Raw genomic sequence first — 25,023 nt, 5'->3', positions numbered from 1 at the left:
CAAGACAGTCACTTCCTGCTCTGAACCAAAAGAACATGTAGTTTTATAATTTCAAGAGAAATGAAGTGCTGGCTGAACGAAGTGTTTTAACATGCAGTTTCCACAGTATTTTAATCCTACTATTTATAGATGGCTGAGGCTAATAAACCTCCACAACATGACCAAAAGGCTTTGCCAAGGGGATTTTTTCTTATATAACAGAAGTCTTAGGATTTTAGGACAAAAGCAGGGTCTAGAGGGTGTATGTGAAACCTTATGAATATTTTTCAAACTGCACAGGATGGATACAGGATATCAAAGCACAAGGGAAGCCACAGACACATGTGCTATAGTAGGTCAAACGAAAGTGGAATGATGGACAATCCCTAGTTCCAAGAATTTTCCACATAACACTCTGACTCACTCATCATTTTTTTATTATTATTACTGTGACACCTCATCACAAATCAGTTATAACTCATCTCACATTTCAACTTTTACAGATGTAATTTATAGAAATACTGCTTCATGTCCAAACAATTGTCACACTTAGTCTTCTCCTCTCCTCTCAGGGTCTCTATCCAGAGTCCAACGGTTTGATTGACAACACTATGTATGACCCTGTGTTTGATGCCACCTTCAGTCTGTCCAGTCCAGAGAAAGATAACCCTAACTGGTACCTCGGAGAGCCTGTGAGTCTTGATTCATCTAATTTAAATCAATTTCAGATGCACACTGGATGACGAATTCACAGAATGGGTATAGGTTTGATTTCGGCAGTGGGGGAGAGGGACCCATTAAAGTGAAATCTAGTTCTAAAAACACCATTTCTTGCATGTATTTTTAAACATTAAATTTAATTATTATAAAACTGGTCATTGTGCTTTCCATTATACTGGTAGTATAGCAAACAATAATGCTATGTGAACCTCTGTATAATGCACTAACCCTACTTAAAATGAAGTTTCATTTGGTTAATAGATATTTTTGATTCATATGACATTTTATTTGCAGGTTTACTACATAGACATTAGTGAATAAGTGAATCTTATCTTTCACTGATTTTTTAAATTTTTATTCTAGCATCTTATTCTGCACTAATCAAAAAAATAAGGGAACACTTCAAAAACTTCAGAGATATCAATCTGTTCAGTTGGGGAGAAAAAGCGATTGTGAATCAGTGTCACTTTTTTTTTTTTTGCAAATGAAAGTGACAACATGTGCACTGGAGAGACAACAGCAAGACAACTCCCAAAAATTTCTCTCTTCTCATGCTTTCTGACTGATTGTTCTCTAGTTTTGGATTTTGCTAGTGTCCTTGTCACTACTCGTAGCATGAGGCAGTACCTACAGCCCGTTCAGATTGCACAGTTAGTCCAGCTCCTCCAGGATGGCACATCCATTCCAGCTGTCGCAAGAACGTATGCTGTGTCTCCCAGCGTAATCTCAAGAGCATGGAGGAAATACCAGGAAATGGGCCTTTACTCGAGTAGAGCTGGACAAGCCTGTAGAAGGGCATTGACCCAGCAGCAGGACCAGTATCTGCTCCTTTTGCGAGAAGCAACAGGAGGAGCACTGCCAGAGCCCTACAAAACGGACCAAAAGTCCTCTAGTGGGATCTGTGCCCACAGTCTAGCACTGTGCAGTTCAACCGGCATCCTCCAGAGACCACCAAAGCTGTCAGGTTCGCCATTGGTGCCCCGTTTTCTTCATTGATGAGAGCAGGTTCACACTGACCACATGTGACAGACATGAAAGAGTCTAAAGACGCCGTGGTGAATGTTATGCTGCCTCCAACAACATTCAGCTTGACCGGTTTGGAGGTGGCTCAGTGATGGTCTAGTGATGCATATCCTTGGAGGGTTGCTGTTCCTGACTAGGGTGAAATGACAAGGTCTGACAATGAAAACCCTTACGCTGGGTACCTTATGGTGGGTGGTACAGTGGGCCCTTGGTTCCTTCTGATGCAGGACAACAACCAGACTCATGTGGCCAGAGTGTGATGACGGAGACAATGATGCATTGACAGGCCCTCATGTTCCCCAGAACTGAATCCAATTGAGATCCTCCGGAACGTTATGTATCATGCATTCAACGCCGCCAAGTAGCTGTTCAGGAGCTCATTGATGTTGTGATCCAAGTCTGGGAGGAGACCCCCAAGACAACATCTGCCGTCTAATCAGGAGCCCCTTGACATTACTGGGAGTGCATACGGGCACATTGGGGCCAGACACACTACTGAGTCACATGATGAGTTGCCATGATAAAAAGTTACGCAGGTTGGATCAGCCTGTGATTTCAGTATTTTTACTTTTAAGGTATTTTTAGTTTCAGTGTGAATTTCGGTGGTTTCTTGTGTTTCTATGTAGTTATGGGTTTCACTACTATTCTGGGTTTGTTTTCTTCTGCATTCCTTGCTTTTTTATATGTTTTATTTTGTGATATCTCTCCTTGTTTGTTTCTGTGAGCTTCATATTTCTTGTTTTAGTTTGTAGTTTAGTCTGTGTGTGTTTTTCATTTTCACTTCCTGTGCTTGTCCCTGATTGTCTTTGTGGTTTCACCTGTGTGTAATTAGTTTCTCAGTTCCTCACCTGTGTATTTAGGTGGCTGTCTTTCACTGAGTGCCAGTTCATTGTGGATTTTGTTAGTGTTTTGTCAGCATTAGTGTTCCAGTGTTTCTTGTGCCTCTGGATTTTTCACCCCTTTGTGTTTTGGATTTTCATGTTCAGTGTTTTTTCGGACTGCTCACACCACACCACCTTTAAGTTTCACCGTTGGTGTGGCCAAAACAACCTGGAGTTCAACACACTCAATCCTTCAGGTTTATGCGATCCACCATCATCAAGAAAGACCAGCAGAGGATGTACTTCCTGTGCCAGCTCAGGAAGCTCAACCTGCCTAAGGAGCTGCTGATCCACTTCTACACAGCCATCATCCAGTCTGTCCTCTGCACGTCCGTCAACAATACTTGTGCAATAACCCAGTAACTCTCTGTGTCTACGTTTGGATCCAAACCTTTCCTGCGTTCAGCCCATGAGCTGAAAGTAACAAAATGTACAGTAAAGATGAGCGTGTCAGCATTTTTGTCATCTCAGATCTTCTCTTATCTGGTCTCCGGTGTTTGGACAGTAAGAGAACAATGTTCAGAGAGAGTTTTGTATGAAAATCAACCTGAAACAATATCAACCAGGGGGTCAAAATATGATTCAGTAAGGTGAGGGGGGCGCATGATATATTGAGATTATTTTAATTTGATTTAATGGAGGAGCCAGTTTCTGTTAAGATCATCTCTCGTGTTTGTCTTTGTAGATTTGGCACACAGCAATGTACCAGGGGCTGAAGTCTGGGACTTTCTTTTGGCCAGGATCAGATGTCAAAATCAATGGAAGCTTTCCCAACATCTTCCAACCTTACAATGGGTAAGGACTGTCCTTTCTGTTCAGAGAGAGTTTTGAATCCCAGGGAATCAGAATAAAACATCTGAGAACAATGTATTTAGTCCAAACCAAATGTGTCTCTTGTAGTTGTTGTGTAACTGTTTCCCTAATTTGTTATTGAACTTTCAGCTTCACCATGAGATTTTTGCGCTGACACCATGTTAAAGTGTATCATTTGCTTTCTAGAAAAAAACAAACGACAAATGCACTTAATCACATTTGGAAGTGTCCCAGCATCTGCTGTCACACATTGAGCAACCAATGCTCAGATGCTGTCACTACATGTTTTCAAATTCTGCCTTGGAGCTGAACTAGTTGCAGGTCTGCTTTTGAAAGTTTGTCAGGATATCAAACAATGCTCAATAAAAAATGCTTTTAGAACAGAATTTTTTTTAGGTTGACTTGTTGGCAAATGCCTGAGCAGTTATCTCACCCACATTTCAGTGCCTGTGTGAGTGAAAAATGGGGAAAATAGGAGAACTGAAAAACATTACAATTAAATATGAAATATAGTTTTAAAACTGCAGAACCATTTACAGCCATATCAAAATGACATTATTATTTAATGTTGTTTTATTTGGCACACAGCATCGGTGTGTGCAGCATTGAATGAAAAGCAAAATAAAGTAAAGCACTTTGGATAAAAGCACTATGAAAATGCAGCGATTTACTCTTCGCTATTTATTCTTAAATCATTACAATGAATGTCATGCACCTTCTGCAGATCTACAAAGTACATGTAGACTAGATGGGCATACTCCCAGGCCCACTCCAAGACCCTTGTGAGAGTAAAGAGATGGTCGGTTGTTGGAGTCTTGGAGTAGACTTTACCGGGGAGGCTAAGAAGTGTGATACCTCTGTAATTGGCACACACTCTCTGGTCCCCCTTTTTGAACAGGGGAACCACCACCCCGGTCTGCCACTCCTTCGGCACTGTACCCAACTTCCACGCAATGTTAAAGAGACATGTTATCCAAGACAGCCACTCCACACCCAAAGCTTTTAGCATTTCTGGGCGGATCTCATCAATCCCTGGGGCTTTGCCACTGTGGAGTTGTTTGACTACCTCAGTGACTTCCATTAGGGAAATTGACGAGAAACCCCCATCAGCCTGCATCTCTGCCTCTACTAGAGAGGGAAAGTGTTCCTTCCACAGCCCAATTACCTCCCCAGTTTAGGTCAACAGGGTCCCATCCTTACTGTACACAGCTTGGACGGTTCCCTGCTTCCCCCTCCTGAGGTGGCAGACAGTTCTCCAGAAGCACTTTGGTGCCAACCGAAAGTCCTTCTTCATGTCTTCTCCGAACTTCTCCTACACCCGCTGCTTTGGCTGCAGACCTTCGGGCCTGTCTCCGGACTCCTCCAAGACAACAAATCTCGGAAGGCCTCCTTCTTCAGTTGGACGGCTTCCCTGACCACTAGTGTCCATCACGGTGTTCGAGGGTTACCGCCCCTTGACGCACGCACCTAAGACTTTGAGACCACGGCTTCCCGCTGCGGCTTCAGCAATAGAAGCTTTGAACAAATGCCCACTCATGTGAACTCCAACGTAGCGGCGCTCAGCCGGGGGCTTGTGAGTATCCGCCTCATGGCGCCTCACACCCTGAGCAACTCCAGAGAAGAAAAGGGTCCATCCTCTATTGAGGAGTACGGTTCCAGAACCGAGACTGCGTGGAGGTTAGCCCCACCAGATCTAACTGGTAGCGCTCCTCTGGCACCTTCCCCCACAGAGAGGTGACGTTCCACGTCCCCAGAGCCAGCCTCTGCTGCCTGGGTCTGGTCCGTTGAGGCCCCAGACCTTCACCGCCACCCCTGTGGATCTTCCTATAGATGGTGGGTCCAAAGTATGGAGAGGGGGGTGCCACATTGCTTTTTCGGGCTGTGCTCGGCCGGGCTCCGTGGCAAAGGAATGATAGAATGGCTTTTGTCTGAGTGGTAGAGGTGTTGAATGGTGTATGAGATGTCTGACACCGAGGCTCTGCAGCTCATTTCACTTTCGCAAAGCATACTGGTTTGAAAGAGTCTCAAATTCAGACTTCAGACAGATGATGTCCGAAGCTCCGTACATCACTCAAACACCAGAAAGGTTCTGACTGATTTGAAGTTTTGCTATTGATTCTAACATGTCCACCCTGAATTAATGGGCTTGACACCACTGGTCATCAGAAGTATCGTTTGTAGCTTTGAAAGCCGTCATACCGTTTGCCGTAATGGTAGATAATTATAATTTAAGGAAACATTTTTTAATCATCATTTTAAAATATATCAATATGTAGGCTCCATTTCTTGCAGCACTTTAATGAGTGAGCAAAGATCAAAATGAAACTTTTGAAAAAAAGGGGGCGTTGCATAGATCATTTTCTCTGCAGTGTCAGGTTCATGGCTGCTATTATTTCTGCAAACCACTAGATGTCACTGTGCCGTGTCGGTCTTCGAAACTTCAACTCTTTTTTTACAGCACAGTCAGGAAGAAGCCTCAAAAGCTTCAGGAACTTGCTGATCACTAGATACAGGAGACACTGGAGACGAGGCTCTGGAGCACAGAGGAAAAGGCACGTTAGCATACAGTGTAGCAAAACACTAGAAAATGCAAAAAGTCACTGTTTCTTGGCTGAGAGTGTGTGTTACCACTAGGTTATCGGAACCTTTTGGGGATGAATGACTGGTGACCAGGAGTAGGAGGGTGGTTTAGATTGGTTGCAGATGTGGAGTCTAAATAAACTCCAGTGTTTGTGTTCATGATGTTGAAAGAAAATGTCCTCCAGTTCAACAGTGTGTCTCACTGATGTTTTTGTAATAGTTTTTGGACAACACTGGCACAGAAAGATCAAGCTTTGGATGCACCATACTTGTTAGTTCATTGCTGGTCTGGGTCTCTCATGGGATATCTTGGGTAATACATGACTTGAGGCTGTTTTTGAACACGCTAGTGTTTTAACGCATCACTGCTTTTTGCCTCGAGCAAAACTACCACACATAAATTGCAAAATCACCCCACATATACATTTGCTTTGGAAGAGCTACAGTATCTCTTCCTTTAAGGCATGACTGAGTCAGCTGCAGCTCCACTGCCTTCCTCAGAAGTGTCACTGGTAATATTTAAACACACCAGATAGAGATCTGTATGTTGTTCTGTGTTATGCCATTTTAAATTAGAAATGTGTGGAAATTTCTGTTTTAAAACAACATATCACTGAACAACACACAGGTGTGGTCATAAAATACTAATGCTACAAACATTGTTCAAAGCCACAATATTATTTTGAATTATTTTAACTTAGTAGGGTTCCCAAAGTTTAGGAAAATATGTATAAAACAATGAAGAAGACATCTATAATATTTTAATTTGATGCACTGGTGTAGCAGTGAAATCAATTACAGGGAGGGAGCCAAGACAAATCTGCATCTTGCATTTCTAATCATAACCTGACCTGGCGGTGCGTATTACATTATTATTATTACTGTGAGGCTTCTGAAGAAATTTTTAGTGAGATGAATAAACAAGTATGTACTGAAGTTCTGTCAGTAAAACATTTCTCAAAGGTGTTGCAGGCTGTGAAGCACTGCTGGAACAAAAAGAAATCATTCAACCCAATATTTTTAGATCAAATAGTCAAATCCACTGACTTACGCTGTGCTTCGCACTGGAAAAAAAAAATGCATCCTTCTTATCTGTTTTTAAGACCACAAGGGAGGGAATAGTTGAACCCGGCTCAACTTTTGCAGCAATGCAACAGGATTCACGTATTACATTAGACTGTAATGACTAACATGATTGTCTCTGTGATACCATTCCAGGGATGTATAATCTTGTTTATTTGTGTTAGAAACTGATCTAGTGTCTATTAAGCATTAAAATAGGCCTTTAAAATGTCTTACACAAACTGGACCTATTTCCTTTTGTACCACCTGTAGCAACACACAAACCTATAGACACACTGCCCATTGTAATGGCCATTAAATATATAACAGTGACCAGAATTTGACTTTTTCCTAGTAAATAAGTGGACTCTAACTATAAATGTCAAGTGTTTACATTTACATTGCAAGATGACAGAATAAGGCATAACACAAGTCACCTTTTAGATATAAATGTATACCGTATGCATGCGGACCTCACTATAAAACTGGCCACAATATTAACACACTGAGTTCATAGTAATTCAAGTAAAAGGTAATTTGTGGATTTCTACATAATATTTTTCAAAACTAAGTGTGAATCCAAATAGACATCAAGTCTGGACTGACATAAAAAGGTGAATTATATTAATGATACAATGGGTTATGTAGTTAGCACATTCTGATCCAGAGGTTTTGGTTTACTGTCATGGCCATAACCAACTTCAGTACAACACATCCAAGCCCACCCAAGTGTTTAGTTAACACAAAACCATCAATAAATCTATTAAAATGTTAAATACAAAGTTGCACTGTTGGCAGAACAGTGCAACTTTGGCTGAAGGGAAAAACATTTTTCCTAAAAGTAAAACAAGGTCTGTCTACTTACTTGAAACTGGTCTGAGTGAACTTAAACAAACCAAATACTAAAAAGGCAGCAAAACGTTTTTCTATTCTAGTTCAGACAAAACAAAATCACCATCTGATGACATTGTCTCTGTTAAAATGCATTTTAAGGACATAATATTCACCACTGTCATCGCTGTCTCTCTTTATTTTAGTAAAGTGCCATTTGAAGAAAGAGTTTTCACTGTACTGAAGTGGCTACAGCTTCCTGATGATGAAAGGTTGGTTGTAAAAGCAGTGAGGTCAAGATAAGTGCTCAGCATTTTGGAATTATTCTGCAAATACTATAGATTTTTGTCTTTCTGGTGGCATTTGTGCTAAAATTAAACTTTTTGTCAGTTTTGTTTGATTTAATGGCAAGTCTCAGTAAAAATTGCCTTTTCCTCCAGACCAGACTTCTACACGTTGTATCTGGAGGAACCTGACAAATCTGGACACAGCTACGGTCCTGTCAGTGGAGGGGTAAGTTTAACTGACTCTCCTGAGGAAAAGAAGAAATTGCTGAATCAGTGATTAAACGTTTTCTCCTCAATTCTCTGCCCTGCTTTAAATTCTTTTTCCATGGATGCTTGAAAAGACAGACCTGAGCTCCGATGGGTTTTTTTGTGCTTTTTTACCCAGTGTTCATAATATCAAACATACATCACTGAAACAAATCCCATCGTCACATTATACCGTGTTAATGTTGTCCATAAGCACAAATAATGACAGATAAGGCTTGTTATAGCCCAATTTTAAAAGTCTGAAGTCCTTAAAGGAGACCTATTATGCTTTTCCACATTTTATGACTCATCTACACTGTTACAATGTTGGATGCCTCCTGTTCTCTTTTGAACTGCTTTTTCTACCAACGGTTACGTTCGATGACACACGGAGCCGCTGTTCCATATATGGTCATTTCCGCCCATAGCAACGGCCCAGCAACGCTCAGTCTGTCTGTACCGCCCAGCAACAACAACAGCCTGGTAATATGCATCATAAGACAGTGGGCTTTGGGGGGGCTTAAAGAGACTGCTTGTTTCAGACAGAGGCTGAAATGAAGGCCTACATGAAGAGACAGATAGAAAATTTTTTATTTGAACTTTGAAACATGCAAAACATGTGTCTCAGAACTGCAATATAGGAATGGAAAAGCAGTTTAATAGGTCACCTTTAAATGGACCACAGATTAAAGATGTCCACAAAGATCAGAATCAGACTCTTTGTAAGCCTTAATGAATAGCTTGGGCGTTTATGTATTGAACTTGGCAACATCGTCCAAACCTATTCACTGACTCACTTTGAATGTTGTTACACAATCTGGATAATGACACCAGATCAAAAGCACTTGCATTTGCTATTGCTATTAATCAGCATACTGTAATCAGATCGCAAAATGCAAATTAGTTAGATGGAGCTAATAGATTTGAGCTCTTCCTATTTTTCCTTTGAAAAGGAAGGGTTTGTTTGTTGGTTTTTTGTCAGCACAGGCATAAACTTTGTCAACGAGTTGGTGAGGGACGTCATCTCAACACTGACATTACACAGTAATGCGTTTTCAGTTAAATTGAAGGTGGTGATGACGCTTTGTTTATTTGCCACGGGACAAACGCAGCAATGCTGATGATTGTGGCCGTCATAGCCATCAATAAGCCGAATATTCATGGAAACAATTATAGCGCTTACAGCTCCACACATTGTGACGCGTTTCATCGACTTCCCAGCAACACCCCCGTAATCCGACAGAAGCAAACACAGTTCATGCAAATAGCCGGCAATACAGGAGTAGTAGGCGCATTTGATGGCGCTCATTTAATGTGTAGGCCTATATCATAATGTATTATCTTGAAAATTCTTTATTGTTAAATGTGTGTTGAATATAAACTCCTCTGTTGAATTTCACCATTCAATGTGAATTTATCTGAGAAAATCCCTAATAAGAAAATCTATTCAGTCAATTTATTGAATCAGCACCAAGACTGACACTTAGTCCTACACATCACTCAAATTAGGACTATGATGCTTGATAAGTGACTTTTAAGCCAAGAATTTTTTTACTCTTAAGTCAGTTCTTAGCAGCGGGGAGGTTTCTTTATACTTAGACAAATGGATCCCAATTAAAGACTAAACATAATCTCCTTCTACTGGCTAATTGTGTGTGTGTGTGTGTGTGTGTATGGAAAGGAAGTCCATCTTATTCTAGTATAATCAAGAACACACAAATACACTCTAGAGGGAGACAAGAAGACGTAAACCAAAAGTGTGGGTTGGTGGACGATTCAGAGAGCAGGAAGAAAGGTTGTCAACATTGTTGACTGTGAGTGTTTCCACGTGTGTCATTAGGCAGTATTTCAGTTGGTCTGTAACTGTATGCGACTAAACTGACCGTTCAGAGTAACAATGAGATCATGTGTTAGTGGCCTCTGAGGTGCCAGTGTGGTCAGAACAAGGACGTAAAGTTTCTGACTAATTTTAACCATCTGTGTGTCATGCACAATTACACTTGACTGACAAAATGCTCTCAACTCTGGAAAGTGGTGTGGTATGGACACCTCTGATCCATATATGTAATGTTTGTGATGAGTGAGGCAATGCTAGCAGGGCTTAACCAAAGAGTGGTTAATTAGGAACAGTTTTTTATTTGCAGGAAGGTGCTCAACAGGGGAGTTGCACAAAGGACTTAAGAAATTTTTTTTTTGTTTGGCGAGTACTGAAGCCCTAAGCGGTCATCCATTCAAATATTTATTTTACTCGGTTTTCCCGTGATAAAGGGATAATTTTGTTATGATCTCGACTTCCTGAATAAAGGGGTCAGCAGGTACGTTTCTTTAGGAAAATGTCTGGAAAATATGTAGTCCAAGGATTGTGTGTTTGACTCCGGCTCTAAATTACTATTTTCCCTTCTTTTGTGTTTTTAGTATCCTCTTTAGCAAAGTTGTTATGAAGAGATTGAGGGGAATCCAATCACACATTTTCCAACAGCCTTTTCAAAGGTTCTGAAATAGCCGTCAGGAAATCTGTAACGTTAAATGGATTTCCCTGAATGAGAAGCGCATCTGTTGATGAGAACTCCCCTTTTGCTTTTTTTGCTTTCTTTAGAATTGATTTTTTTTGTTTAGTATTGGTCGTTGTTATCAATAAAAATAAAACTGGAACTGCCATAACATTAAGAGCTTCAAACCCTAAAATAACTATTAGTCTGAGCTAAGTGGAGAATTGTAGTGTCACATTGCTTTTTTCCACCATGAGGCGAAAACAGGAAACACTGACTGACTTTCCAGCAGCCTGTTTGGAAAAATCCATCTATCCAAGAAGGGAGATCGAGCATGACCCTGCTTTAATCACCAAATGACTCCTTTGTAAAATCTAACATTGAACACAGGGTGTCTGTCTGATTGTGTTCTATTCAAGTCTACCTGCCTGGGACGCAAATGATTTTCAGCTGTGAGGTGAAGTCACTGTGGGAAAATTCTGTGGCTCACGTGTGAAGGAGTGATTTAAGCACAGCAACTAACTACTGTGGAGAAGAATATATGCAACTTTTAATCTCGAACATCTGCATTGTTAATGAAAAACTGCTGTTTTATTTTGTAAAATGAACAAATGAAAATGAATCACAGGTTGACTGTGGAAACATAATTTTGCTGGTGTGTTCTATTTTATATGAATCTACAGATACGGCTGGCAAAACTGTAAAGTTTTTATTGGTCCTGTGACTCTCAGCTCCAGGCCCATCGTTTGTCTCTCTTTTATCTCTGTGGGATTCTATCTGTCCATCTCGTTAATTTTTAGCTTGGTAGCAAGGCTTATTAGTGTGGCATGAGCATAAATAGAGAAATCCCACCTGAACCCAAACAATACCTGCATGGCTCTATAGATCGTAAAGTTGGTTGTTCCAGACTAAAATATCTGTAACTATTGGTTGATATCCACGTTACCCAGAGGATGAATTGCGACATTCGTGATCTCCTTACATTTTACTCTACCACCACCACCAGCAGGTCAAAATGCATATCCCGCACAATATCTCAAAATGTACTAGTTGAATCGGCACAACATTTGACACAGAAATTCATTTCCTCTCATCATTTTACACCTTAATTTTTCATCATAGGTGCCTTGCCCAGATTTCCAGTGAATTGTCTGCATATGGGCACCCACTGAGATGTCCAAAGTCAGGCATGTGTGTTCAAGAATCTCAGATGATGCATGCGTGGCAAATACCTTGTCTGCACGCTTAACTTTCAGCATCTAATCATCTGCACCTGTGTCATCTATTTGGAATTCCAGTCTCTGGCAGGATTCATTGTCCTCCTTAATCTGTACTTCTCTTCATGTGAGTTTTTCAGTGACGTTTAAGTGAGAACATTTTGAAGCAGTTGTTTCAGAAATATCCTCCTTTCCATTGTGTATTGGCACAAAATGAAACGGTGGGGCTCTGCAGGATCATGTCCACACAGTTTATCTGCAATTATTATTATTATTACAAAATAAGAACTAATCCTGAAAAACATTTCTATATCACTAGGCAGATGCTTCCAGCAGTCATAACATCTGCATCCTGTTTTCATGTAGCTTGCTCCTTTAATATATGACAAAGTTCAGTGACTAAAATGTCATGCCTCTCTGGGGTGAGGGTAACAAAGAAAGACAAAGCCTTCTACAGCTCATAGCTGTATCAGTGTCAACCCTGCACTCCCATCACAATGTTTGACTTGTTCCATAACAACACACAGCAGTTTATTGAGAAGCCAAACAACAGCAGTAAAGGTACGTTTATAACCTTTGGAGATTTTACATTTTGCAGTGGGTTGACGGTTTCATTTTCTCATATTATTTCGAACTCTCGCCAAGGCTCCCACTGCGGACACGAAGCTTCCTTTGCTAACAAGTGTGTTTACATTGGGTTAAGTGTGTGCAGTCTGATGACGAACATGATGGATAATTATCGAAGTGCATGATTTAGATTAGCATAGTATCTAAAATCTTGTATCATGTATCATGTTATATCCGGAGGTATTGGGGCTTTCTGCAGAGAAATTCTGTGGAAAAAAGGATTTGATACTTTGCTGATACTAGCTGTGTGTGTTTCACTGGTCTCCTGCAGCTGATTGAAGCAATCCAAGGAGTGGATAGGATCATTGGTCAGCTTATGAATGGTTTGAAGCAGATTGGCCTCCACCGCTGTCTCAACATCATCATCGTGGCAGATCATGGTAACACGAAACATGATTTGGAAACATTTTCACTCTGTCACCTGTAGTATTTAAAAATGAATTTATCACAATGAAGTCATGGATTAAATCTATACATATAGATATATTATATCTATACAAATATTCTGTGTTTCGCCTCTCAGCTAAATGTTTTTTTAGGCACATCCGGCGGTGCAGTTTGTTTTTAGGGCACAGCTACAGTGTTCCTTATTTTCAGGCAGCTGTTAATTTCAGTCCCCTACTGCTCTGTATATAAACTTGCAGACTTGAAATGTGCTTTCCATATAATCCATTACAGTTTAAAAAATGGCTAATTTTATTTATATTTTGTCAAAGACACATATGAGACAGACAAGTGTCACACTGTTATTGACTTCTGAGCAGAAAGTGTTTTGAATGTCACGCTGACAAGTAATATAATGGCTGATTGCTGTTGCAGGTATGGAGGCCACAAGCTGCGACAGGAAGGAGGCACTGCAGGAGCTGGTAGGAAACATCAACAACTACTGGGTCACAGAGGGACCATTCGGACGTATCAGAGCCAAAAACAAAGACACAGTATGTGAGTAAACTGAGGCAACCTAGCTACTCTAATGCTGCTGTAAGAATCCAGAGACCTGTACTATAAAGAAATATGAAGTGGCTTATCCAGTAAAAATCAGGAGTAACTTGTGACATCTAGTGTAACTTAACCCTGATTATAACCCGTACTACAAAAGGTAAATAACATTATGCTGTCATGGCAATTTATGCTGCATCTGTAAACTGTTCCGAGCAGGTTATCTTTGTGGTTAACTCAAGGCTATCTTCTATACACGAATGGGCTATTATACGTGTTAATGAAGATTACTATAAAATAGGCATGTGACGGGATACTTAACCCACGAGACGAGATTCGAGACTGTTGTTGGGATGGAAATCCTACCCGGGATTTCAATCTTAGAAAGTTCCCCGAGCCCGGAGCGGCAACAATAGAGATGCCATTCACCCTTTTACAAGTCAGTGTATCATCAAAATGATTTTGAAGCCGTTATTTTAAGATAAAAATATGACATAAAGTTGCTGTGTGGTTGCAGCTGAAATGCATGAAGTTATTCTTAACACAATAGCATTACATTAATGTAGGTAGCCCTCCAGCCTCTGTGATTTGGGGAATAAATCTTAATTCATTAACGGGTCAGTTTCTGAGATGGAGAACATGTGTATTATTTAATTATTCTAAATGTTTTCACATATTTATATTGACAATTTTAAGTGTCCATAACATACAGAGCCAGAGGAGAGGTGTTAACACATTTATGAAAAGAAAATCCAATCACTGCTGTTTTCTTCTGAAAAGGCCCAATTCACAGCAATGTCCCGAAAGCACTGATGCATAATGATAATATGGTGATTGTGGGCTAAAATCATGAACAGTACCTCAATGATAAATCTGATTGCAAAGTATAATTTGTGGGTTGTTCATAAAATACACAATTTTTCAGTGTCACTCTGACTTTATGACTATAATTTCAGAGAAATTGAAATGTAACACTGTAAAGTTTCTTATGAATTTACTCAGTGCACTGCCAGCAAGCCTCCCTGGCTTTGTTGGCTGCCACAGTGTTAGATTTTGCCGTTAACATTTGCTCATATCTGGACAATATCATCATGCAGTCTTTTGGGGAAAATAGTACCAGTCTCAGGTGATACCCAACAAACACTACAACTTGTTTGCGGAGGCATAGAACCGTGGTGTAGCAATTCTGGTTAATTTATTCAGTAGTAGGTGTGTTTGGTTTTCAGTGGAGCAAAGACAGTCACAAGAGCATTCTCCTGAAATGTTTCTGATGTTCAGCCACCATATCAGTATCAGCAGAAAGCATCTTGGTAGCACAGAAATCTACTAATTTCAGTCAAGTACATGTTGTGTCAAAGGTGGTGATAATGACACCGGTGAAGTATGAAGATCTGAGATATACATTATATAATAGAGTGTGCTCAATGTTAGCTTTGTGTGAGAAAAAATAAGATGATTGATACCATCATCTCAAACATATCTTCAGGATTTCGAACAATTTGTTTACATTTTTACAGATAGCAGCAGTTTGCTAACTAATACACTAGCGCTGATGCATAAATTCCCAATGAGTTTATAAATGTGTTGTAATTTCATATTATCATAACCACCAACGAGCCTTAGTTTTGGCCAGTCTCAGTACAAAACCATCTATTGTAATTTAATACAAATGAAATTGGAATCAAGATTTCTTCCATTAGATCATTTTCCCATAATAAACAAAAAAAGAGGTGATTCTATGCACATTTTAGATTTAGTCTTTAGATGGAAAATGTTCATTACTCAAATTTTCATCCTTCATGGTTTAAGTCTAGTTTTCAGTCGGTGACAGCTCGAAACGTTTTGGTACAGTGTTGGTCAACAAAAAGTCATTTTTGTCAACATTTAGTTAAAGAGGTGGTATTCTGCTCATTTTCAGGTTCAAAATCTTAATTAGGGGTTGTACCAGAACAGATTTACGTGGTTTCATTTTCAAAAAACACCATATTTTTGTCATACTGCACGTTGCTGCAGCTCTTCTTTTCACCCTGTGTGTTGTACGCTCTGCTCTTGAGCTACAGAGTGATGCATCTTACTTGTACAAAACCTTTGTGGGGAGTTGCACATGCGCAGTTCCCAGGTAAGGACTACTAGCCAATCAGAAGCAGAGAAGGGCGGGTCGTAAGAAACAAGGTAGTGTGATCCAAATCAAAGCTTTCTCTTTTTTAAGTTAAAACATTTCAACATTCCTCAGAATGTAAAGACAGATAAGCGGTATGAAAACCTTCCAGCTGTGTTTTCCTCTGCCGTTGTTGCTGCAGCGGTCTGTGTGACGGTGGGAGCAGAGGGCTCTGTGAGCGGGCGGCTGGCCGGCCTCACGCTCCTCCCGCGGGTTGGCACAGGCTTCCCCCTCAGCTCGCTTGGAACCTCGAGGAGGGGAGGTGATACGAAAAAAAGTACCCGGAAGCAGGCAAGCAACATTTCTACAATGGAAAACCAAACAAAGGCGAGTCGAGCCAAAGGGCCTCCGCTCAGACTAGCTTGGTTTGAGGGCGTGCCTGACCCCGCAAGCCGCTTGGCAAGCTTTATGACGTCTTTTCATTGTGACATCACAAGTAAAGGAAGTAAAGGCTGGACTACAAACGAGCTGTTTTCAAGCAGTTCAGAGCAGAACTTTCTGTGGGAGAAGGGAACTCCCTTTGGGCTGGACTTTGGGCTTTTTCACTTTGCAAACCTGTTACACGCACAAAAAAGATATATAACTCAATAAAGGAGAGGGAAAAAGCCAAAAAGCATAATACCACCTCTTTAAAATGTCTTTTCTCTTTTAATTACATTAATGCAGATATCGGAAATTGGAATCAAGGTGACAGATTCAGGTGTTGAAATTTGTGCAGCCAGCCGGTCTGCAGGCATACTGGTTACCATCTGAGAAGACCAGAAGCCACCGCATCAGCAGCAGCTCCATGTGATGAATTCTTGTTAAACATGACAGACAGTTCTATCTGGCAGTTGTCTAGGTTGTACTGCATTTATAACAATTAGATTTAGTCTTTAGCTTTAAAGATATGACATTAACCCACCCAATGTTAGCCTGGAAGCCAGGCTTACTAGCTAATTTGACATAGCCGACGGTCCAGTAACACTGACTTAACTTTAGCAAACTGCAATGCTCAGTCAACATTAGGACTTACAGTAGGGTGACCAGACGTCCCGATAAAATGTGGGACAGTCCCGAATTATGAGCAGTTGTCCTGACTCCTGTCCTATTTGTCCCAAACATTTGACTAAGCGTGAGTTTTTATTAGTCTAATAAAAACATGAAACACTGATCGTTGTCTGGTTCTCAGGCTACAGCAGGAGCTGCAGGGCGTGGAGGACATTGTGTCAACATCGTTGTTAAGCCACATAGTAACGCGCATGCTCTTTTCCTCTTTTTGTGCTCTGGTGTAGATGAAGATAGTGGAAGTTACAGTCACGAGCATAGGGGAGTGTAGCTGCAGCCGGCCTTGGAGAAGGAGAGATCTGACATGTGCGTTGATGTGACAGGCAATTAATTAAATTAGATAAATTGTATAATGCTTCCAGATCATCGAGATTTACCCACTGTTACGTTCCCACGGTCGTTGTGTTATTCCTAATGACAGACAGGTTACTACACTTCACAACCACACTGGCGGTGCACCTTTAAGTGTCTCTTCAAGTTGGTTGTGTTCTTCCCACCTAATCTTTTGCCGCAGGGTGTCTCTTGTTACTACAGTGCATTGTGTTTTCCTTTTTGACAAATTATAACTAAAGTGTGTCCATAGATCTATTCCTTTTTTACAACCCTTTTTGTGTTGCAGCATCATGTTGTTTTCAACAACATTTGTGTTTGCATTGTTTATATTTTGACAGAATAGATGCAGAATTGTTGACTTGAAAATGTTGACTTAATTTTGTTTCTCCTTTTGACAGGGGACTCAGCTGGACTTGTTGCTGACATGACTGTAAGTATTCAGTGTTCTTATCAACACCTATATATTCAACTGTTAGTAAGGAGTTAATTCAGAAAAGGGATAGGCACCAGACAAATGAGAAGTTCTGATGAAATGATAACTTGTGTGCAAAGAAATCATGCTCATGTATCAGTTTTACATGGCTACTGTAATGTTTTTACTTTTTAAAAATGTCTATTTAAAAATAAAATTGCTGTATATTTTTTCGTTGATGTCAGTGTAAGAAGCCCGACCAAAAGATCAAGCCGTACCTGAAGGCCAACCTGCCGAAGCGCCTCCACTTTGCCAATAGCCGTCGTATTGAAGATGTCAGCGTCCTGGTGGACCCAAAATGGCTGTTCGAGAGGTATCCATCATGCATCTTCAGTTTGTCTTCTCTTTATTCGTTCTTTAAGTTGTTTCTTAATCACACTTGCAGCCTAGTGTTTTAGAACTTTTTGTGTGGTCGCAAATGGTTTCTAGCAAAATACACCATCATGGAAAAGGCCAAAAACACACAGAAAATGCCACAGATCAAAATCAGAGCACAGCTAGGAAAGGTAACAATACAGTGACTCATCATAGAAAAAGCAAATTTTGACATTTCAAGGAATACCATTGAGTAAGACGTGAAAAACCCTGGTATGGTTATTCATCTAACCATCATCATTGTTAAGGCACCTTTAAAGTTAGATGAAATTTTCCACCCAGAATGTGCACTTCATCACTGATTGAAACCAGTGATTTGTAAGAACCACATCCTGACCCTGGTCTGTGTTCCCACAGATATCCAGGATCACTCACATTCTGCTCTGGAGGCAATCACGGCTATGACAACGATGTTGAGAGCATGCACGTGAGCACTGATGATTCCTTCTGTTTTATTCATTAGCAGTAATGTTGCCAAAAAACCTCTTTGCTGCCTCTGAAATGTTAATACATTTTTGGCTACCTTTGTCATTGCAGCCCTGAAATAAATGTTTCAAATCTCTTACTTCTTTTCTTGCAGGCCATGTTTGTCAGTTATGGACCCAAGTTTCAGTACAAAACAGAAATTGAACCCTTTTCCAACATCGAGCTGTACAATCTTATGTGTGGTGAGTTTATGGGTGTTTCTTGACTACTTACCACCAGTGTTATTAATATTATAACTGTAACAATATTACTTTTCCCAGTAAATAGTAGTGTAACAGTAATATTATTACAGTTACTAATGCAAGTAATGCTGCGTTACTCATTACTGAACGCACCATCCTTGACGTGAATCCGACTGTGCGGCAGCTTAGCGGCACCAGATTTTGTTGTTCATGTCCGCTGATAGCCAAAAACCAAAGTGCACTGACGACCCGTTAGGGTTACAATTTTGGATATATTTACACACTTACATTACATTACACACAACATTTAGTGAAAGTTTTATTCTTTTTACATGTTTATTTACAGCAATAAACGTTTAAATGTATATTGTAATAGGCTGTATATTAACTTATTGGAAAACTGGTAGTTCTAATTAAAATCAGACGTTGAACACATAAAACAACATATTGTCAAAATGGCATGATCCTTGTTTCACTGTGAGATTGACAGTCGAATCAGGCTCCGCCCATCGAAGCATCAAATCTTCTACTATTTGGTCTCAGCCCTAGTGAAAACCACACTCCTTGCTGCTGTTATGAATATGATATTGGTTAAAAAGTCGGGAGAGACTGCTGTGTTTCGGGTGAAGGGGGGAGGTAGTGAAAGCAGTGTTTCCCATGATTAGCCTATAATTTGGATAACTATTAACGCAGACCGCCACACGTTGATTTTCAAATTGTTTAATAGGCGTATTTAAAATCATATTTGATTGAGGAGCTGTATTGAGGATCATATATTTGTGCATCACCTCCTAACGCTCGCTCCCTCTTTCTCTCTCTCGTAAGCATGTAAGTCATTTTGTGGGAAACACTGGAAAGTAATATAGTAACGTAGCTAGTTACTTTTATCACCCAGTAATGAGTAAAGTAATAATCTTACTTTTTTAAATATGTAACTATTACAATTTCTGACTAACTTGCCCAACACTGCTTACCACTAATAGTAGGCATCCAAAGAAACTGCAACCTGTAATGTGTAAGGTCTAATCAGGGCTGCTATAAATAAAAACCAGTGACCATAGAGAAAAATAAATCTTAACTGAAAGCCCTGATATACTGTAATCTAAAACCATTCATGTGAGGCAGGTGGTGCTTTCATAACCTTAGCTAGGTAACATTTGTAGATTTAAAAAAAACAGGGACCTAACATGGATATTGTGGAGAGAAGATTTTGATTGTGGTAGCTCAAAAGGATAAAACACACCACCACCGTCCATGAAGAGTTATAAAACCAGTCCGTTTGCACCTGGAGCACCACCATAGCTATCCAAAACTGAAGCACACAGTTTAAACTGTGATGGATTACTTATATCACGCAAGATCTCAGTCTTATATATTGTTTTTCAAAGCTCAGAAAAAATGAAAATCTTTTGGTGTGGTCTGGGAAAAGGTTTTCTTGTAATGTAAACTACACATTATCTGTAGTTGACGTAAAAGTCACTGGTGTGGTCCACAAAACTAAACAGTGGTTGTTCTACGCAGACGTGCTGCAGATCTCTCCCACTGTCAACAATGGGACCCACGGCAGTATGAATCACGTCCTGAGGCAACCCTACCACATACCAGTGCCGCCTGCAGAGCAGAGTAGGCCTGTTCAGTGTCCACTGATCAGCCTCAATCCTACAGACAACCTGGGATGCTCCTGTCCTGCCCTGGTGGGTATTGTCATATTTTAATATTGCAGAGTAGAGTCACTAAGAACTGGAGACAATTACATGGCATAAAAGTAACTGGGCCTAATTCACAATGTTTTTTTGCCTAAATTTGTTTGTGAAAACTCAATAAGGAGAAAATGAGACAACTTTATGCATGAACATTTCATGCATGAGGCCTAAATTGTTTTTCACCGGAATATCTCCTCAAAGATCAGAGAAGGTAAAATTGGGGTTTCAGAATTTAGTATTTGTGCTGTAAAAGATGGTAATGAAGTAAAGTACGAAAAAGAGACGTAACATTATAAAGGTGAAGTGAAGAAATGGACAAGGATTGGAGGGTCACCAAATAATAGGGCCTAAAGAGTTGGCAGGCATTAATGTCATGATTCACTGTAGCATTAAAGCAGATCTCATTTAAACAGACTCAGTAATGGAATACATATGTTGTGTGTGAGTGTCTGTGCCTTCATCTTAACCTCAGACATTACCGCCTACGGGCGGCTATGGCTCAGGAGGTAGAGCGGGTTGGCCGTTAATCGGAAGGTCGGCGGTTCAATCCCTGGCTCCCCCTGGTTGCGTGTCGAAGTGTCCTTGGGCAAGATACTGAACCCCAAATTGCCCCTGGCGGCTGTTCCGCCAGTGTATGAATGAGTGTGAATGTTAGTTTCCGTTTGAGCACTTAGGCTCAGTGTATGAATGTGTGTGACTGGTGAATGCAGATGTAGTGTAAAAGCGCTTTGAGTGGTCGAAAAGACTAGAAAGGCGCCATACAAGTACGGAGCATTTACATTATGTCAATACAAGGTCGAACTTCTGGCATGTTAAAAATATAACAAGATTAACAGACCTGGAACTAGTTTCATAATGATATGAGATGAAATCATATTCATATAAGGTTTCAGAGCCAATCCCAGATGAGAGTTTCCCTGTTAATGAACTGTGCCGGCTGGCATCAACTTTCAGCTCTGGAATTTCAATAAGGAGAAACTTAAATGAGTGAACTATGATGATTTAATGACACGTAATACATTGAATGGAATATTAGACTTCATCTTGATGATAAGGCTTCTGCCAGCCTGGATCTGGTGAGCCAGAGGTGATGGGGAAGAGGAAGGCCGCAGTTATTCGAACTGAAATGACAGCTGTCACCAGAGGAGAGAACAGATTTAAAATGTGGTGGTGACTTCATGATTAGCTGAGCTAATCGTGGTGACATAATTGGAAGACTAAGTGAACCTATAGTCAGCTGTTAAGGGCAGGGGGAGACAGAGTGTATAAGAGACAGGGGGAGAGAGAAGGAGTTGTGAAAAAGTCATGCATAAGGACAGTCTTCGTGGTTGAACTTGTGCTATTCATGTGTTACATGAGTACTCCAGTGATTAAGCAGTGCAGTTCCATAAATTTGGGACATATGTGAGAGAAAGCAAGTTGAGATATCTTCACTATCAGTCCTTAGTTTGAGTCAATTTAATCAGGTTCTCCTTGTCTGTAGACGCCCACGTTTCAAACTTGTCACCCATAGTGTGGAGAGAAGCAGACATAACCCAGAGTTACTTTGTGATACTCCAGGGTTATTTTCTGACTAAACTATTCTAGAGCCAGAGCTTTTCATTTGTTCCCGGTATTGTAGATTTTTTCTGACTGTTGAATTCTTTAAGAAAGTTTTCTGCTAATTAGTGGTCTTCCAGTAGACAGTTGTCACAAGACAAAGTCTTATCCTTGTGTAATCAGATTCTGAAATCTGCAGCAGACTTGGAAAAACTAGCTTTGATGCTGTGGGTGATGTAGAGATGCTTTTTTACACCAGCATCATCCTACAAGAGACTGATTGAAGCACTAAAGATTTGTAGCAAAGATATGACAGTAAGCCTACTTACCGCTTTGAAATACGTTTTATTTTGCTCCCAAGTCCGTTTCACGCAGCCAGTCGCACCCATTAAAAGCAATAGTTAATTTTTTCTTTTTATGTTGAGCTAAATATTATGAATATAATAAAAATAAATAATTAATAATTATTCATATACGCACCACTTTTTGCTATTTGGGCGCCGGTGAGTTGAGTTGACTTACAGAGTTGATAATCAGTCTCATGTGACCGGTTAGCCTGATTGTGATAGTTAGTGAAGCCAGAAAATAAAAAAGGTCTGGGTGCATTTAACATTGTAAGATAGGCCCTTGGAACTGATTTGCTTGTAATTCCTAAAGACCTTGATCATTTTTGTTGTTGTTTATGAGTCTTAGTAGCTAGGTAGATGTTCTGCTCTTTTGTTGCTGTATTCATTTTCCCCAACCCCTATTTCCAATGCCCCCCCATTTATATTGTTTTCTACAATTTCGGCAAATGGCGACGGGAAACGGGACACAGACTTTGGTCTGAATGAAAGTCTGATTTTATACACACTTACTTCCTGCACAGGAGTTTAACATAAAACTTGAGGGGCAGAATTGTCCAGTATGTATGTAATTTCGAGGTCAGCATTTCTTGGTTTGGTATTTTATTGATTTGCCATGTGCCACAGTGGCAGAAGAGATCAGTAGACAGTGTGTTGCTGCCAACCCAGCGTGCTCAGAGCAGGTAAAGTGAAGTGACACCTCACCCGTTTTCCGTAATATTTATTCAAATATATGGATCCAATTAAAATAAGTTTTGAACAGCTAATGGTGGAAGACCTCAGTCACTTCTCAGATGATTCACGGGTTGAAACAACTTATAATATTTAACAAGGCTGCTAAACCTGGTAAACAGATGGAAAATCCGTTAAAAAAAACTATGATGGAAACAGAGGATTTCCACAGAACATCTGTGCATCATAAATGTAAGTGATGAAACAAGCAAAGGATGTTGCTGACACAAACTGAGGTAGGACTACAGTACTGTGTATGAGCCGACACAAACAAACACACACTATAAGTAATTGTATTTGCAGTGTGGAATAAACAATATAGGATATAGGAATAAAAACGAGTCTTGGACAGAGTATAACATGTTTATTATTTTGTTCTTCATTATCACTGTCCTCCCGCACATTGGCAGAAATTGCTGCAGAATCCAGGGTGGGGATCTTCAGAAGATATCCCCTGCAGCTCACCTCTTCCAGCGTACCCTGTGTTTATAAGAAAAACAGAACAAAATCATACTCTTGATTGGCTCTCGTGCGGTGTTTAGATTTGTTTTTGTTTGAAAGTCTTTTTTGTTAGCAACAAGTGACTTGCTCAGCACAGTAGGCTGTGCACTTTGCATGTGTTTTTAAAAAAAAGACACTGATGTGTTCCTTATGTAAAATCCAAGAAAGAAAGCACTAAAGTCTGTTATCATAAATTGCTATAGGTAGTGGAGTAGAGTGTGTATGTAGCCTACGTGTATGTCTTCAGCTTTGTATTTCATGTGTATTTATTGTCTGTAAGGGCAGCTACTACTATGCACTACGCACTTTTGAGTCCATGACAAATTTCCCTTAGGGGACAATAAAGTATATTCTATTCTAGTGTTGCGCTAATATTCACTAACAAACATATAATTGAAATGCTGTTGCAGTTCAAAGTGTTAAAGTCATCGCAGGTAACATTAATGTCAGGGACTTAACAGTAACATCCAGAAATCTGCAAAGTATATCTCTGGCCAAAATCATAATGTAAGAGTTTATTTTTTTACGTTTTTCAATTGATTGCACTCACCCGTGACTCCGACACTTTCTCCTTCTGCTACTGCTTTGTCTCTTGATTAAGATCGGATTCCAAACACCGTTTAGGTGCATACCGCCAACTACTGGACAGGAGTGTGTAACACACATAATTCGCGATTTCCACTTGAAACTACGTTTTAAAACAATATTTCTACCAGATTACTGGAACAACATTATAATAGCAATATCAAGTTTTTATTTTGACACGTAGAAACTAGCGGAAGGCACCAGGCGGGAGGGCGTGAGACAGGAGGGCATGAGACGGGAGACTCCTGGCTGCAGCCATACCTGACTCATTTAGTGTGGAAAAGTTGACTGGCCTGAACAGAGCCTTGGCCTCAACCCCATCCAACAACTTTGGGATGAACTGGAACACTAAAATTCTCATAAACACAAGGTAGACACAGACCATAAACAAAAGTAAAACACGACAAAGTACATTTCTAGCTGCAGTTGACTGTCGCTGGTTAGGTCTTAGCTCTTAAACTCTCACAGACTACTGTTCTTGGGAAAGATACTGAACCCTGGATTGCTGGAAGGCTTTCTCATCAGTGTATCAATAATTAGGGAGCTTTCTTTCTTTCTTTCTTTCTGACCTAAGTGTTTGCGCAGCAAAAACTGCCTGACAAAAATTCACAAATTGATAGGTGGATTGCAAATTCCGCCCACTACTCAGGCAAAAAAAAAAGTTATTAACCTCATGGTGGTGCTATAACAAACAATTTATGTTTTTGCATATATCTTGTAAACGGCTATGTTTTATGTTATCACTTATCAGCTTTTTCTAAACTGCTCAAACAACGTTTGGCAAATCAACTAGAAACTTTGGCAGGATCTTCCACGGCCTTAGCTGATCTAAAGTTATGAAAATTATGTTTTTTCCATAAAATTTTACTTTT

At 40.1% G+C, this 25,023-nt stretch overlaps 1 protein-coding gene across 1 annotated transcript in view; it reads left to right on the top strand.

The window, feature by feature from the left end:
* Positions 1-25,023, top strand: part of LOC119907940 (venom phosphodiesterase 1) — a 59,410-nt gene that overhangs the window by 17,078 nt on the left and 17,309 nt on the right. Inside the window, exons 8-18 of the mRNA XM_038725648.1 lie at positions 552-671; positions 3,289-3,398; positions 8,096-8,161; positions 8,330-8,402; positions 13,027-13,135; positions 13,575-13,697; positions 17,631-17,662; positions 17,890-18,017; positions 18,437-18,506; positions 18,660-18,747; positions 20,269-20,441. Of these exons, the coding sequence (XP_038581576.1) occupies positions 552-671; positions 3,289-3,398; positions 8,096-8,161; positions 8,330-8,402; positions 13,027-13,135; positions 13,575-13,697; positions 17,631-17,662; positions 17,890-18,017; positions 18,437-18,506; positions 18,660-18,747; positions 20,269-20,441 (1,092 nt within the window). The remainder of the gene's footprint in view (positions 1-551; positions 672-3,288; positions 3,399-8,095; positions 8,162-8,329; positions 8,403-13,026; positions 13,136-13,574; positions 13,698-17,630; positions 17,663-17,889; positions 18,018-18,436; positions 18,507-18,659; positions 18,748-20,268; positions 20,442-25,023) is intronic.

The sequence above is a fragment of the Micropterus salmoides genome, unplaced genomic scaffold (assembly GCF_014851395.1).
Source record: "Micropterus salmoides isolate LMB-PRFRI ecotype aquatic unplaced genomic scaffold, ASM1485139v1 Ms_hic_scaffold_17, whole genome shotgun sequence".
Classification (NCBI taxonomy): Eukaryota; Metazoa; Chordata; class Actinopteri; order Centrarchiformes; family Centrarchidae; genus Micropterus; species Micropterus salmoides.
This window is presented reverse-complemented; position numbering and strand designations above follow the sequence as displayed.